At 40.0% G+C, this 13,495-nt stretch overlaps 1 protein-coding gene across 1 annotated transcript in view; it reads left to right on the top strand.

The window, feature by feature from the left end:
- The first annotated feature begins 3,096 nt into the window (after positions 1-3,096).
- The window catches only part of slc35f1 (solute carrier family 35 member F1), a 160,230-nt gene continuing 149,831 nt past the window's right edge, over positions 3,097-13,495 (top strand). Inside the window, exon 1 of the mRNA XM_071906362.1 lies at positions 3,097-3,191. Coding sequence (XP_071762463.1) covers positions 3,097-3,191 — 95 coding nt within the window. The remainder of the gene's footprint in view (positions 3,192-13,495) is intronic.

Here is a 13,495-nt window from a genome sequence, read left to right as displayed (position 1 = left end):
GTATAAATATATAACTATACAGTCAGTTTAGTATCTAAGAACTGACTAGATGACAGTAAGTCCAGGAGCTGGATACCAGCAGTAGAGTGCCATTGTCCATTGTGGTGAACTAGATTTGTGGTATGCAGCTCAGTTACTTGAAGAGGACCACTGCTTGGGATAAGAAGCTGTCCTGGTGCCTGATTGTTTTGGTTCTGATTGTTAGTAATCAAACAGATGGAATTTCACTTATTAGTTCCTCCTCTCTGGTTGAAGGCATTTCAGTCAGTGAAATCAGCCGCTGTAGTAATTGGTTGGATTGAAAACTTGCACATTCTTGGGCCTCCCTGGTTGAGAACCACTGTTCTACATATCAGACAAAGTGGTGGACTCAATCAATTGAATGACAGTGACCCATACCACAGACTGTATTTTAAATTGTTTAGCTCAGTCACACACTCTCGCATAAAGAGAAATTTTAGAAGTGTCCAGGAAAGTCTCCATTACTATATCGAATCTTAGTCCCTATGAAAAACAGCAGACATCCACAGACCCACATTAGACCACAGACAACCAAATAGAAACAAATGATATCACAGACCCCCAAACACATTTAGACCACTAAATAATAGACCCACATTAGACCACAGACCACCAAACAGACCTATATTAGACCACAGACTCCCCAAATAGACCACAGACCTCAAACAGACCCACATTAGAGCACAGACCCCAAACAGACCCACATTGGACCACAGATCCCTAAATAAACCACATTCAACTACAGATCATCAAATAGACACTGGCCACCAAATCTGTGGAATGTTAAGCTTCACTTCCATTTTCACACCGGTAGACTGCGAGTACAATGCTGCTGGTCTGCGCATCTCCAAATGACAAACGTGACTTGATGCGCACATCAAGCGGATTAGAGATCGATTTAGATTAATTTCTTTACATTGACTAACGTTTTATTTTGTGCCAATGTATGGGAAACACTGCATCTCTTAGTCAAAGATGCCCTCTAGAGGCAATCTGATGAAGCAACATCTCACTAAGCATCACCTGACTGACTGACTGACCGCCTGACCTGAATTAGATAATACCTGTTTTCTCCTCCATCTCATCATTGCTGTCTTGTGACTGGCTTTTTGTGCATCTTGTGACCACAAGCCAGACTGCAATCCATCATGGGTAAAGCACATAGACAAGATAGTTGCTAAAATGGGAAACAGTGTTGCAGTTATTAAAAGATGTTCAAAGTTTTTGACACAAAATTAAATTACACAGGTAATTCAAGCTTTAGGCGATAGTCCCAACTGGACTATCGCCCAGCAGTAGCCTGTGGTTTAGTGCTACAATGGGTAATATAAAGAAGTTGCAAATTGTACAAAACATAGCTGCGTGTATTGCGCTTCGTTGCAAATACAGAACAAATGTTGTTAAAATGCACAAATGTCTCTCCTGGTTATATGTTAAAAACAGATTACTCTATTCTTTATATTTATAAGAAATATCTGTTACTAAGACTCCATTTATTTTGTGCAAGAACTTATCATTCAGGAATTTTACATTACCGAAGGCAAGAACAAATTATATCAATATCACACATGAAAATAGTCAAATTCATTTTAAAAATGTATTAGAAGAACATCTCTTGAATAGAAACTTTGAACAGATGTAAGGTAAGCCCTAATGAGATGTGTGCTGAACAAAATTCCGATGATCTAAATGTCGACAAGCCAGTAGCACCACAAAATATATTTTCACTCTGAACTTCATTAATTAACTGAGCTTTGAGGAAAATATAAATGTATTTTAAGTGTTGATGTACTTTGTGGTGGTGGTGGGTCTGTCTGCATTTGTGATCCTAGAATAAAAAGTGGGTTCTAATTTTCAAAGATATCTGAAAGTTGAGAGATGTTTATATGTCTGTGTCTATGTCTACCAAGAATGAGTGTTTAAGGTGAATTATTAATTATTTAAATTTTAGGAGCTTGTCTTATCTGTGTTCTAGTGGTCGTCCTGTTTATTCTGTAATGTCATACGTACAGTGTATGTTCAATGTATGTGTATGTTCAATTAGTGTATGTTCAATGTATAGATTAGTGTATGTTCAAGGTATGTTTTAATGGCCGTCCTGTTTATTCTGTAATATTACAGTTTCTGTTTGGTTGTACATTGTATTGTCACAATGTAAACCTTTAAGTGGACCCCAGGAAGAATAGCTGCTGAGGTGCGGCAGCTAATGGAGATCCAAATAAACAAACTGATGTGAAAGTCACAAGTAGGGCTGAATTTGCATCAAACCCTTTAAGTTTGTGTTACATTATTCTGTTCTGTGATTGACTGATGATCAGTTAGACTTATAAGTAGGCTCTTTGTAAAGTGCTTTGTGACATGCTTGTGATGAAGGGCTATATGAACTTGAATGAACTTCATGCATCTTCATACATCCTATACACCTTCATACTCTTTATACATCTTTGTATATCTTAATGCATCTTTATACATCTTGATGAATCTTGATACACCTTCATAGCTCTTAATGCATCTTTATACATCTTGATGAATCTTGATACACCTTCATAGCTCTTAATACATCTTCATACATGCTGATGTATGTTCATGTTTATCCTTAGGCTCTGACAGGCTGAAGGCATTTAGTAGCTGTAATAATCCTATACAATAAAATACAGTGTATTTTCTGGAACTGTCCAGCATTCCATCTGGACCAACAACGGTCACAAGGTGAAAGGACGCCGCCTTGTGGTGAAAAAAAGTCCCTCCCTGTTAAACAAATGCAAGATCCTGGTAGTGAATCGTGGCAGTCGGATGCTCTGAACGGGGAAGGACAGCCCAGTAGTAGGTTTATTCCACCTTAACAGCACACTGCTGTGTATTCCACCTTAACAGCACTGCTACTACACACTGCCGTGTACAGTAACGCTACAACACACTGCTGCTTGCAACACGGAATATAGGAGAATCCACTGCTTCCCGGGGAATCACGCTCGCCGCCGCTGAGCCCCCTCTTCCTCCTCGCGTCATATTCGTTCTCCTCCTCGGAACAGAATGCGCTGATTTCTGGTCAGTCTGTGTATTTTCTATGGAAGGATGATTTCCGTTGTCTCTACTGTGGAAAGTGTTCCCAGCGATACCGGCACCTCGTCGCCGAGCCTTTACCAGAGATTCAGGAAGGTCTTCAGCAGGTAAGGATGATGATGATGATGATGATGATGATGATGATGATGATCATCATCATCATTATCGTCCAGAAAGAGCTGCTTCCTCATCTTTCACATTCACGTCACGTTTATCCAAAACGGCAGCAGCGGCTAAACACTGCGGAAGGTGAAGCTAGTTTTGAGGAGAATCATTTGACTGCTACAGAACAACCTGTAACAACAAACCATCATCAATTTATTGCATCTTTGGTTTGTATGAATATCACGTCAGGTATGTCTGGTGTGTGTGTGTGTGTGTGTGTGTGTGTGTGTGTGTGTGTGTGTGCGTGCGTGCGTGTCCAATCGTTCAAGTGGTGGCATTCCTGTACCCTAGGGTGTTGGGCTACAGCCTATACAAGGATTGCTGGCTCAAAACCTGTTGGCTTTGTGGCACATTAGGCTGTCTAGTTGGAAGTCCTTAGCCTGCATTAACACTGCCTGTGTGTGTGTGTGTGTGTGTGTGTGTGTGTGTGTGTTGGGGATGCCCTATCTCTCACTTTCTCTCTTTATTCCCCATTCATCTCAATCTCCTTGTCTCACAATCTCTATCCCTTGCAAACTCCCTATCCCTTGCTCTCAAACACACACTTACACTTATGGATGCAAACACACACACACACACACACACACACACAGACGCTTCTCTTCCCTTCCTTGCCATCTGCTGTTCCTTTCATCTCTGGCCTCTCCTATTTATCCTGGGACAATGTCCGATAGGCTGCAAGCTGGAATCTGTGACCAGCATATCAGTTGCCCATGGCGCTATGTGTGTGTGTATGTGTGTGTATGTGTGTGTGTGTGTGCGTGTGTGTGTGTGTATGTGTGCATACATGGTGGCGATACTCCAGGGCTATTGTTGCTGCCACGGACACAGAGGGATTTTGTGAGCTCTGTTGTTGTAAAAACGGATAAACACGTCCTCCCTGGATGTGTGTGTCTGTGTGTGTCTGTGTCTGTGGCCAGCCCCAGGGAATTAAACAGTCCATAGGAGAAGTACAGTTATAGCATTCTGAAGGCTACAGATCCAAACTATCCAGCAAAAACTGTTTCTACTCTGTGATCCAGTGTGTGTTCAAAACAGTAGGGAATGCTCACCAGCCTGATCTTATAGTTTCTTATTTTCTCAGAACTCTAAATACAAATAAAACAAGTGCTGAATTCAGTGCACAGACCGCAGGTTTATGTTAGTCTGGTTACTTTTGTTAATGTGATTCTTGGTGTATATTGTTTGTTTTTGTTTTGCTAGTGTTGTTAGGGATGTTGGAGTTGGTAAAAGATTGGTATTGTGATTGTGGTCTGAGATAAACAGAGAGAGATTTTTTGAAAGTAGGTCTTTTAATGGTTTTATGAGTAGATATGAGAGACGTTAGAAGGTAAGAATTGTGAAGATGTTGAAAACAGTGGTTATTGTTGTGTGTTGTGATTGGAACTTTAGTAAATTATGTTTCTAGACCAAATGAACGCAAAGACAGACTGCATTGCCTTAGTATGCCTTGTTTTTGTTTAATAAAGTAATGCGGCATGCGTTGCAAATATACATAAGAACTTATTTTTATGCATGTAGCTACAGAACTTAAGATAAACGATAAACTTGAATATTAGTTTGAATATTACATTTATCTGGGCTAGTAATAATTTGTCTGCCTAGTAGAAATTTCACCCTTTTAGCCCACAAGGCTAATAGGGTGAAATTTCTACTAGACTTGTCTTTAATTTTGCATTCAAATGATACACATATTAATAGATATTTCTAAGAACCAACTGCACACTGATGTGCTTAATGGAAAACGAAAACACCACTATAAATACTTTTACTTATCAATAGGCTCACAGTAGTCTGTTGTACAAGATTATCATGTTACTAGCCAACTCAAATAAAAGACACACAGAAATACAATAACAAAATACTGTATCCATTTCAGCAAACAGGTGGGTGTGGCTGTCGGACACGGTCCAGTATTGTCAAGCTCACCCTTTCAATACTGGGAAACATGGCTTGGTCTGCAATGATTCAACTCTGGATTTCTGATCTGTCTGATGGCATTGTTTGCCAGTACCAAGTTCACAAAAGTCTCCTGCTGAGGTCTCTACCACCATGACCTGGTAGTCTTTAATTCTGCAAAATGTACAAATACAGCAGGGTTGGGCGATAGTGTACATTCTTCTGTCAATCAATCGTCATTATCATGATCGTCATCGTAGGTATTCGTCCATGTTGGGGGGGGCAAAGACAGATAAACACACACACACATATAGTGAGCGTGGAGTAGGCATGATAACTTTAATTGTACCGTAGCTTTTAAATGGCAAAGGGAAAGGAAGCGACATGGGAGGCATATACCATGTAACCACGACATCCTGGGTTCAAATCCGGACAGTGACCTTTGTCACATGTCATCCCCCTGTCTCTCCCAGTCTTTCCTGTCTCTCTACTGAGTACTGTCCAATAGAGGCAAAATGGCAAATATATATATATATATGTATATGTGTCTGTACTTCCACATTTGAGTGTCAGTGTTTCCCATAGAAAATGTTTTAGCCAAAGGTAAGTAGCTGACTAACCTAAATAGGCTACATAAATAAATGACATGCAGAGTTAATAATCTGCCATTTCTGTTTAATATGCAATGGTATAAAAAAACTTATGTTGCGTTTGAAAAATGAAATTCATAACAGCTTCCCTGTAAGCTAATGTATACCAGTAAACACAGGGAGGAAGGTAGTGCAAAAGTAATTTGCAATGGCAAGGAAATAATTTCAGGTAGTACTTGCTGACAGAGCAAAGTTTTAGACAGGCTATACTGACATTATGGCTTTAATGTTAGCTTAAGTTGTAACAATTAACTTTATTCAAATCATGTGACACTGTCTTCCAAAATATGCTCCTCATTCGCTGCAATGTCGCTTTTGTCCAGCAGATGTCGCGGTTTGATCCTGTGTTCAACAGGGCTTTGGTCCCAATGAAAATAAACTCATAAATAAAGGACTTTGAGATTTTTTTAGGGCTTTACAGTTGTGGTGGGGTGTTCTTTTGTCAAGGCAGCTATCTATACTTGTCCATGCTCAAGAGATGCAGGAAACCCTGGGAGGCTTGTGCTGGGCAACATTTTAAATAACCAAATATCAAGGTAAACTGGCAAAAAATCAGCAAGGAATTTCCGCCGGCAATGAATTTAGTCTATCGCCAATCCCCGATGTATTTGTCCAACCGCCCAACCCTAAAATACAGCAAAATACTCTAAATACTACAATAACAGAAAAAATACCATGCAATAAACATAGATTTCTATTGACAAAATATGAATACACAGCCTCCTAATTTTATATGATACATGGAACATACTTGTTGAATACAGTATGTATATGTAGTACTACAATAAAAAAGTTGCATAAAAAAGACTAGCTTACTTCAATCAGGAGACTAGGTTGAATGCTCAAATGAAAACCTTATTCAGAAGCGAAACATGATGGAAACTGGCGTAAGCTCTATGGTGAAACTCCTCCCATTCATGAAGTTAGGAGTACACCTGTGGATGGACGTAGGAATTTGGATGCCCCCCTGGGGAGTTCCTCTGGAGCCTTGACATTGGTGGTGGTGGGGTGGAGGAGGGGCGAAAGTAAGCACAGCGACTGGAATGACAGTAGCATACAGCATAGTTCTGTGAGTAGCACAATAGCATAGTAGGTGACGTGTATACTCACGGTCACTTAGTCGATTGGCTCTCTGAAAAACTTTGATTGGTTCTCTGGAAAAACTTTGATTGGTTCTCTGGAAAAAGAGGGAAAGTGTTTGCCAACTTTGGGTAAAGAGAAAGCATGAATGGAAGGTGGGTGGATTTAGGTAGTCTTCCTGATTGAACTTGCGAATAAACTTAACTTAAAGAGTAACTAAACCCCACCCAAATCTTTGGTGAAGCCTGACACCTAATAGTGAAAAGTAGGGTACTGAACAGGCCATCTGCTATTGGCTGGTCTTTGTGCCAGGTGATGTCACCACCTGTTGTACTCTATAGAGGGTGACATCACCTGGCACAAAGGCCAGCCAATAGTAGATGACCTGATTTCTCCTGGTTTCTCAGCATAAAATCTCCAACACTCTTCTACTGTGACAACGTCATTGATGAATAAAACATGAAATAAAGACTATTTCGCCATCATCCAATTCAGTGTTCTTTTTAATGATACATGCAGCATGGAGAGAAGTGCACAGCAAGAATGGTACAGCTCTCTGAAAATGAGATATGTTAAAGGATATGGCTGGTGTTTTTAAATACATTTCTTATCGTCAACAAACCCTATGAAAATAACAAAATCAACAATGCGTTTGCTCTACTCCCATTACTTTCCGACTTCCCATGTACCGTTTTTAGCCTTCAAACCTGAAGTCATTGGCTCCAATTGTAAGCTAAAAACCTTTAAATACAGCTCACAAAGACATAGTTTCAATTTTAAAAATCGCTAACTGTTAACATAAAAAGTCAGGCTATTGTAGTTATTACCAAATCAAATTCAAATGGGAACAAATTCTTCATTACGACGGGGACTATTTTCGGTGCTACAGAACTACTTTCTTGAGATCGAAAAAGTGTTTACGGTCGGCTTATTAAGTTGTTTGAGGAAAAAGTAGGCTGGCCCGGTGCATCGCAATGATGAAATATGCTGCCCAGAGCAACAGCATGGCTCTTTGACGTGTTTTTAATCATTTTTTTTAATACAATGGAGTTCTATGGCTACTGAGACATTACTTTATTGGGCATCGGCTACATGGACGAGACTTGTTAGCAAACAAATTCATTGCTGATTTTGTTATTTTCATAGGATTTGTTGATGGAAGGAATGCATTAAAAAACAGCAGCCTTATCCTTTAACAAAGCTTATATGGACGGGGCCAAACATCTCCTAGACAAAGCGTCTCCTAGACAAGGCAACGTCTCAAGATCATATCACTGTCACAGGAATGTACAACAACGTCTCTAGATCACACCACTGTCATAGGACATGTGTACGACACTTGTCCTTTCTGAGGACACAGGAAGGGAGAAAGCAGATATCCTAGCCTAGCAAGGATGTACAGCAAGGACATACAATGCAACTTTTCTCTACAGTCATCATGCCTTTATAATTTACCCCCAACTCTCTCTGCAGGACAGATAACCCATGCTGCCTGCATTTCCCTAACCATTTTCTCCTCCAAATTCACTTTCTAGCCCTCTTCCTATTTTTTTTTTCCAGCACAAATGAGTGCAAACATAGTAAGTACTGCCAGCTGCTCTTCTTTCTCAAGCTCCATTTTAGCACAGCAAAGAGATTAAGTTATGTTTGTCTTTTCTTTTCACTAGTTTGTACATGAAGGCAGGATTTGTACTGCAAGGGTGTACTAGTTAGTTCCAGTTTAGTCTCACCTGAACTCCTCTTACCTCCCTATTGGGAAGTAGGCGGGTCAAAACAAAGGAAAGCCAAGAACTGCATTTGTTTTAGATGCCTAATGATACGGTTAATCAACAAAGAGTGAGTTTTTTACAATTCTAAGATTCTATTCTAAGAGAATAGCCTGCTGCCTGAGCTAAGGACGAGTTTTGACCTGGACGTCAAGCAAGATTTCTTTGTACTAGTGTTTGTTTTGGGGTATCCCCTTTTTCCTTGGGATTAACACTTTGGATTGTTGCTGTTTTGGGACATTTGGCTCTGAGCTGGTAAGACTGATGCCTGTTGCATTCATTTGGCTGTAAGAAACTCTTTCTTTTGGATATCTTCTGGTTTTTCTGGACTTTCTTTTTTCATTTTTTGTGGACAATTTCAGAGCATTACAGTTAATCTGAAACACTTTAAGGACTGTAAAAGTATGAGGTTGTGTTTTGTTTTTACCAGTAGTTTATTAAAACAGCCAGTTTTTGTGACTAAGTATTCCCCCTTATAATTCTTTGCTATTTTCGGGGTTAACCTCAGTGTTAATATCCGTTTTACAATCAGGTGAAAAATGTCACATTTCTGTGAGCGAAACAGCGGGGTATCGAGAACCCTCATGACCAAATCAAGTGCATACTCTTTTAATGTGTGACCCCCCGTCTGTGCCACATTTTTTTGTGTGTGCATCGCATATGTGAGGGAGAGAGTATGTGAGTGTGTGTGTGTGTGTGTGCATGGTTGGGTGTGGAATGGATGTGAGTGAGTGGGATTGGTTAACAGACAGGTTTAGTTAATTAATTATAGGGGTCCAAATGTTTTCAGAATGCGAGGTTTGATGTTCAAGTGTCATTATTCTTTGAGGAGGTTTAGTCATTGTGTAGTGTTCATTGTGTTTCTGGACTTCCAATTAAGGATGATGGTTTTCTTGGCGATAGTTGGTTAGTTAGTTGAACTTGAACTCAAGTTAGTTAGTAGTTAGTTAGGCCCACCCACTTGTACCACTGGCCCATCCTAAAATGACAGTGAGAAGAACATATATATTTTTTTACTTTTATTTTTAATTATTTTAATTAACACGTAAATGCACAATAAAGACTGAAAATAAAAAATGTCCTCTCCCTTTGTAAAAAACAAACAAAAAAACAACATTTTATTAGGCTACTATCATGTGTGAAGTCTTGACCAATCACAACAGCCCCTTACGTTTACGTCCGGACAGTACGGCATGTTGTTCAGCTGGAAGCAGATCTGGTTCTTGTCTGACTAAAAAATGTCCTACAGCTACACAAATTAATTCATCCTTATGGCACAGCAGGCTATGGGGCGCCGATTGTAAAGTAGCGCACGCTGAAATTAACAGCAAGATTTCGCCACATTTAGCTTCAAACAACGTTTAAAAAAGTGGTGTGAATTTTTTAAAGTCACTTTTTACGAGATTTACAGCAATATTTGTGAACTTTGTCATATTTACTTTTCTTGTAAAAAATATAATATAATGTCAATGTTAAATCTAAATATTAAATGTTAAACCTAAATGTTTAATCTAAATCTAAATGTTAAACCCAAATGTTGAATGTTAAATCTAAATGTTAAATGTTAAATCTAAATGTTAAACCTAAATGTTAAATGTTAAACCTAAATGTTTAATCTAAATCTAAATGTTAAACCCAAATGTTAAATGTCAAATCTAAATGTTAAAACGGTGCTTGGTGAAACTAAATATTTAGCTAATATGCAAATCCACACTGCCGGTCAGCGGAAGTACCAAAATAAAAGCAAGATGAAGAGATCCAGCGCTAGGCCGATACTACTACAGCATTCAAAGGAAAGTAGGAGAAATGAGAGGAAGCAATAGAAATAGAAAGAAGGAGGACATCATATCAAGGATGAGGTTTGGTCACACCGGTCTGAACAATACATTAAACATAATGAGTAATAGTATAGTAACCGTTCTGATCCACACTCCAGTCCAGAAGGTGGCGGTAATGCACCTAAAAGCTGTTTGCCAACCGCCATTAAACAATAAAAGAAGAAGATCCAGCGCTATCCACGGTCTTCCTCAGGTGGTCAGACTGTGTGACTGCGCTCCACTGTTGGTCACTTCTCTTCGCAATGTTCTCCTCCATCTGTTGCCTGCCAATATGTCCAGCGATTTAGCTGAAAACATTGGAAGGGCCGTTTTGGCGGCAATTCAGAGTTTCAGCAATGCATCTTCAGCGGCAGCATCCACCACAGCACTCGGTAAGTTTGTTTTCTAACTCGCGTAGCATATGTTAATATAAAGGTGGATAGATTGTATTCAATGTTAGCATGTATATAAAACTAGCTAACGTTAGCCCAGTAGAGGTAAGCTTTGCTAGGTTATGTAGCTAGCGATCAATGTGCTTCATGCAAAGCGCATTTGTTTCGTTTTTGCGGTAGACAGTAGAGACTGCTGGACATCGTACAACACACAAAAGAAAACGTAATTTTTTTTATCTAGCTAATGCAATCCTTCTGAACGTAAATGTCTCCTCAGGGTTCCACCAGCAATGCACCTGGACCAGCGACACCCGCCGCCTCCACCGGGACATCATACCGCTCGGTACGTTTTCATACTTTAAATCTGTGTGGCGTAATATTTCTGTTTTAATTCTGATCAAGGTGGCATAATTGAGACAACACCAGCATTTTGATTTGATAAATTGCTAATTCAGTTAAGTGCTCATCTTAAAGAGAAAAAAAAGGTTGATGAACCACCTGATATGTTATGATGTCAGGGTTCAAGCAATCCTCCTGCTGCCAGCAATAGGTGTGGGAATCCATAATGGGTAGATGATAGTATCAGTTAGTTGGTCTGCGTCTATGTGTGACCGGGCCCAGTAGAAATAGGAAATTGTCCTGTACCACCTATGGCCTAGGACGTACGGACCCAACCAAATACTTAGGCCTTACCACAATGTTAGATTTAAAAGGTTACAGACAGAGCGGGAGACGTGCATTCGGTACACACATGATGTTTATTTAATTTGCTGTAGGGTAAGAGAAAAACTGCTGCAAAGCAACTAAAAGGAAAACAGGTTAGTCCAACAATAATCTCTTTATTATATTTGACTAGCCCGATGTAGGTTGTAACAGCAGAGAGCAATAATTTAGGAAAGCCACCACTAGGGGGCAGAGTGAGACAAGGGCACGTACTGCAGGGAGATACTACAACCCCAATAACGACACACCACGTGCACAATACACCAATGCACACTAGTACACGGCAGATCCAATGAACGCTAGGTGAAGAGGGTTAACTGCAAACTTTAAAGCTCACCATACCGAAAGCTTACCACACCGCATGCAGTGAACACAAATTAGGACCCAGTCTACTCCCCGCAGCGCGGCCCCTCTGCTCAAAAGAAAGAAAGAGATACAAATGCAATGTCTAGTACATTATGAAATAGTTGGTTCATAAACAAGCTTATTTTTAACAATACAGTCTTCAACAGTATAAAAATCCAGCACTAAAGCAGGAATGGTCTCGTACACAGTATAAGAACATATAATTTCCAATGCTATTCAGATAAAACAGTTCAAATAAAACGATATGTCACTAGACAAAGCCACATTAGGCAAAACAGCAGCCTGGCACTGGATCCTAGGGGAAAAGAATGCAGGTGTCAATCCTCTATATTGGAGGGATGATGTTTATACATTACCTCGGAGGGATTAACCCTCCTACTGTTACTGCTACCAATAGGTTACCTGCATGGAGCACAGGCTATGCTTGGTGTGACACAGGAAAGGGTGACTGGCCTATCGCTGCCTGGAACATCTGTCAAAGGCCTACAGCACGGGACCAGTCTGAATCCTCACCATATAGGAACACACCTACAGTATTGAACATGTGCATATTGGTAACACATTCATATATGAATGTTATGGAGGGGCAGGTATAATAAACTCACCGCCTACCTCATAACCACTGGGCTACAGCACAGGCCACACAGGAATCACCGAGGGACAAAGCCACCCTAAAATCTGAATCACCAAAACAATATAAGACTATGAACTAAATATTACAATTTCTCATTCTCAATCTTAGACTTGCATTACCTGCATTAACTGTATTGCAGAAGAAGTACCCTACACACCAAACCTTTGTCAGGCTCAAAGGAAGGCTGGCTGACACACCTGTCCTTATGAGGAGAATGGACTGCTAATCAGTTCCAATGGCCCGCCTACTAGAGGCAGTGCCCTCTACCTAGGGTAGCAGCCATCACATATAGTTTGCATTAACTGTGAACTAAAAACTTTGTTATGGATCTCTTGAAATGCATGGGGGTCTGTATGTGTATGTGTGTTCCATTCATGTCAGGTTCCCCTTCCATCAGTTCCTCAAAATCATGCTACACGCTCACGTTTTGTAAGAAAAAACAAGGCCTGCAAACACTACACAAGGGATGTTGTGTGCTTGCCTTTGTCTTCAGCATCAACGTTCCGCATACCCAGAGGAGACTCAAGAGCAAGATTAGCGCAAGATGGCCTTATTGGGAAGATCTCCTTTACATCTGACTGGTCTGAAGCACAACTTAGAGAAGAAATAACAGCCATTTTCAGAAGAACATTTGCATTGTCTATGGGCCAGTCATTCCCATTTGAGTACAATCAAGGGATGCAAAAGACTAATGAAACCAAATGTCTCCAGCAATTTTCTGTGGGGTGGTAAAGAAGTTGGCTCGATTAGTTCAACCACTTGTCTCTATACAATGACAGGAATACACAAACCTGCACGGGTAAACATTTTATATTACGGTACACAGATTCATTAATGGGCAACATTCAGTGTATTAGAAGCAAATATATACATATGTCTGTTGCTTTATCTACGTCTATATATTAATAAACTTAGCCAT

This window comes from Centroberyx gerrardi, chromosome 18 (genome assembly GCF_048128805.1).
Source record: "Centroberyx gerrardi isolate f3 chromosome 18, fCenGer3.hap1.cur.20231027, whole genome shotgun sequence".
Classification (NCBI taxonomy): Eukaryota; Metazoa; Chordata; class Actinopteri; order Beryciformes; family Berycidae; genus Centroberyx; species Centroberyx gerrardi.
Note: the sequence above shows the minus strand (reverse complement) of the source record. Positions and strands in the feature narration are given on the sequence as shown.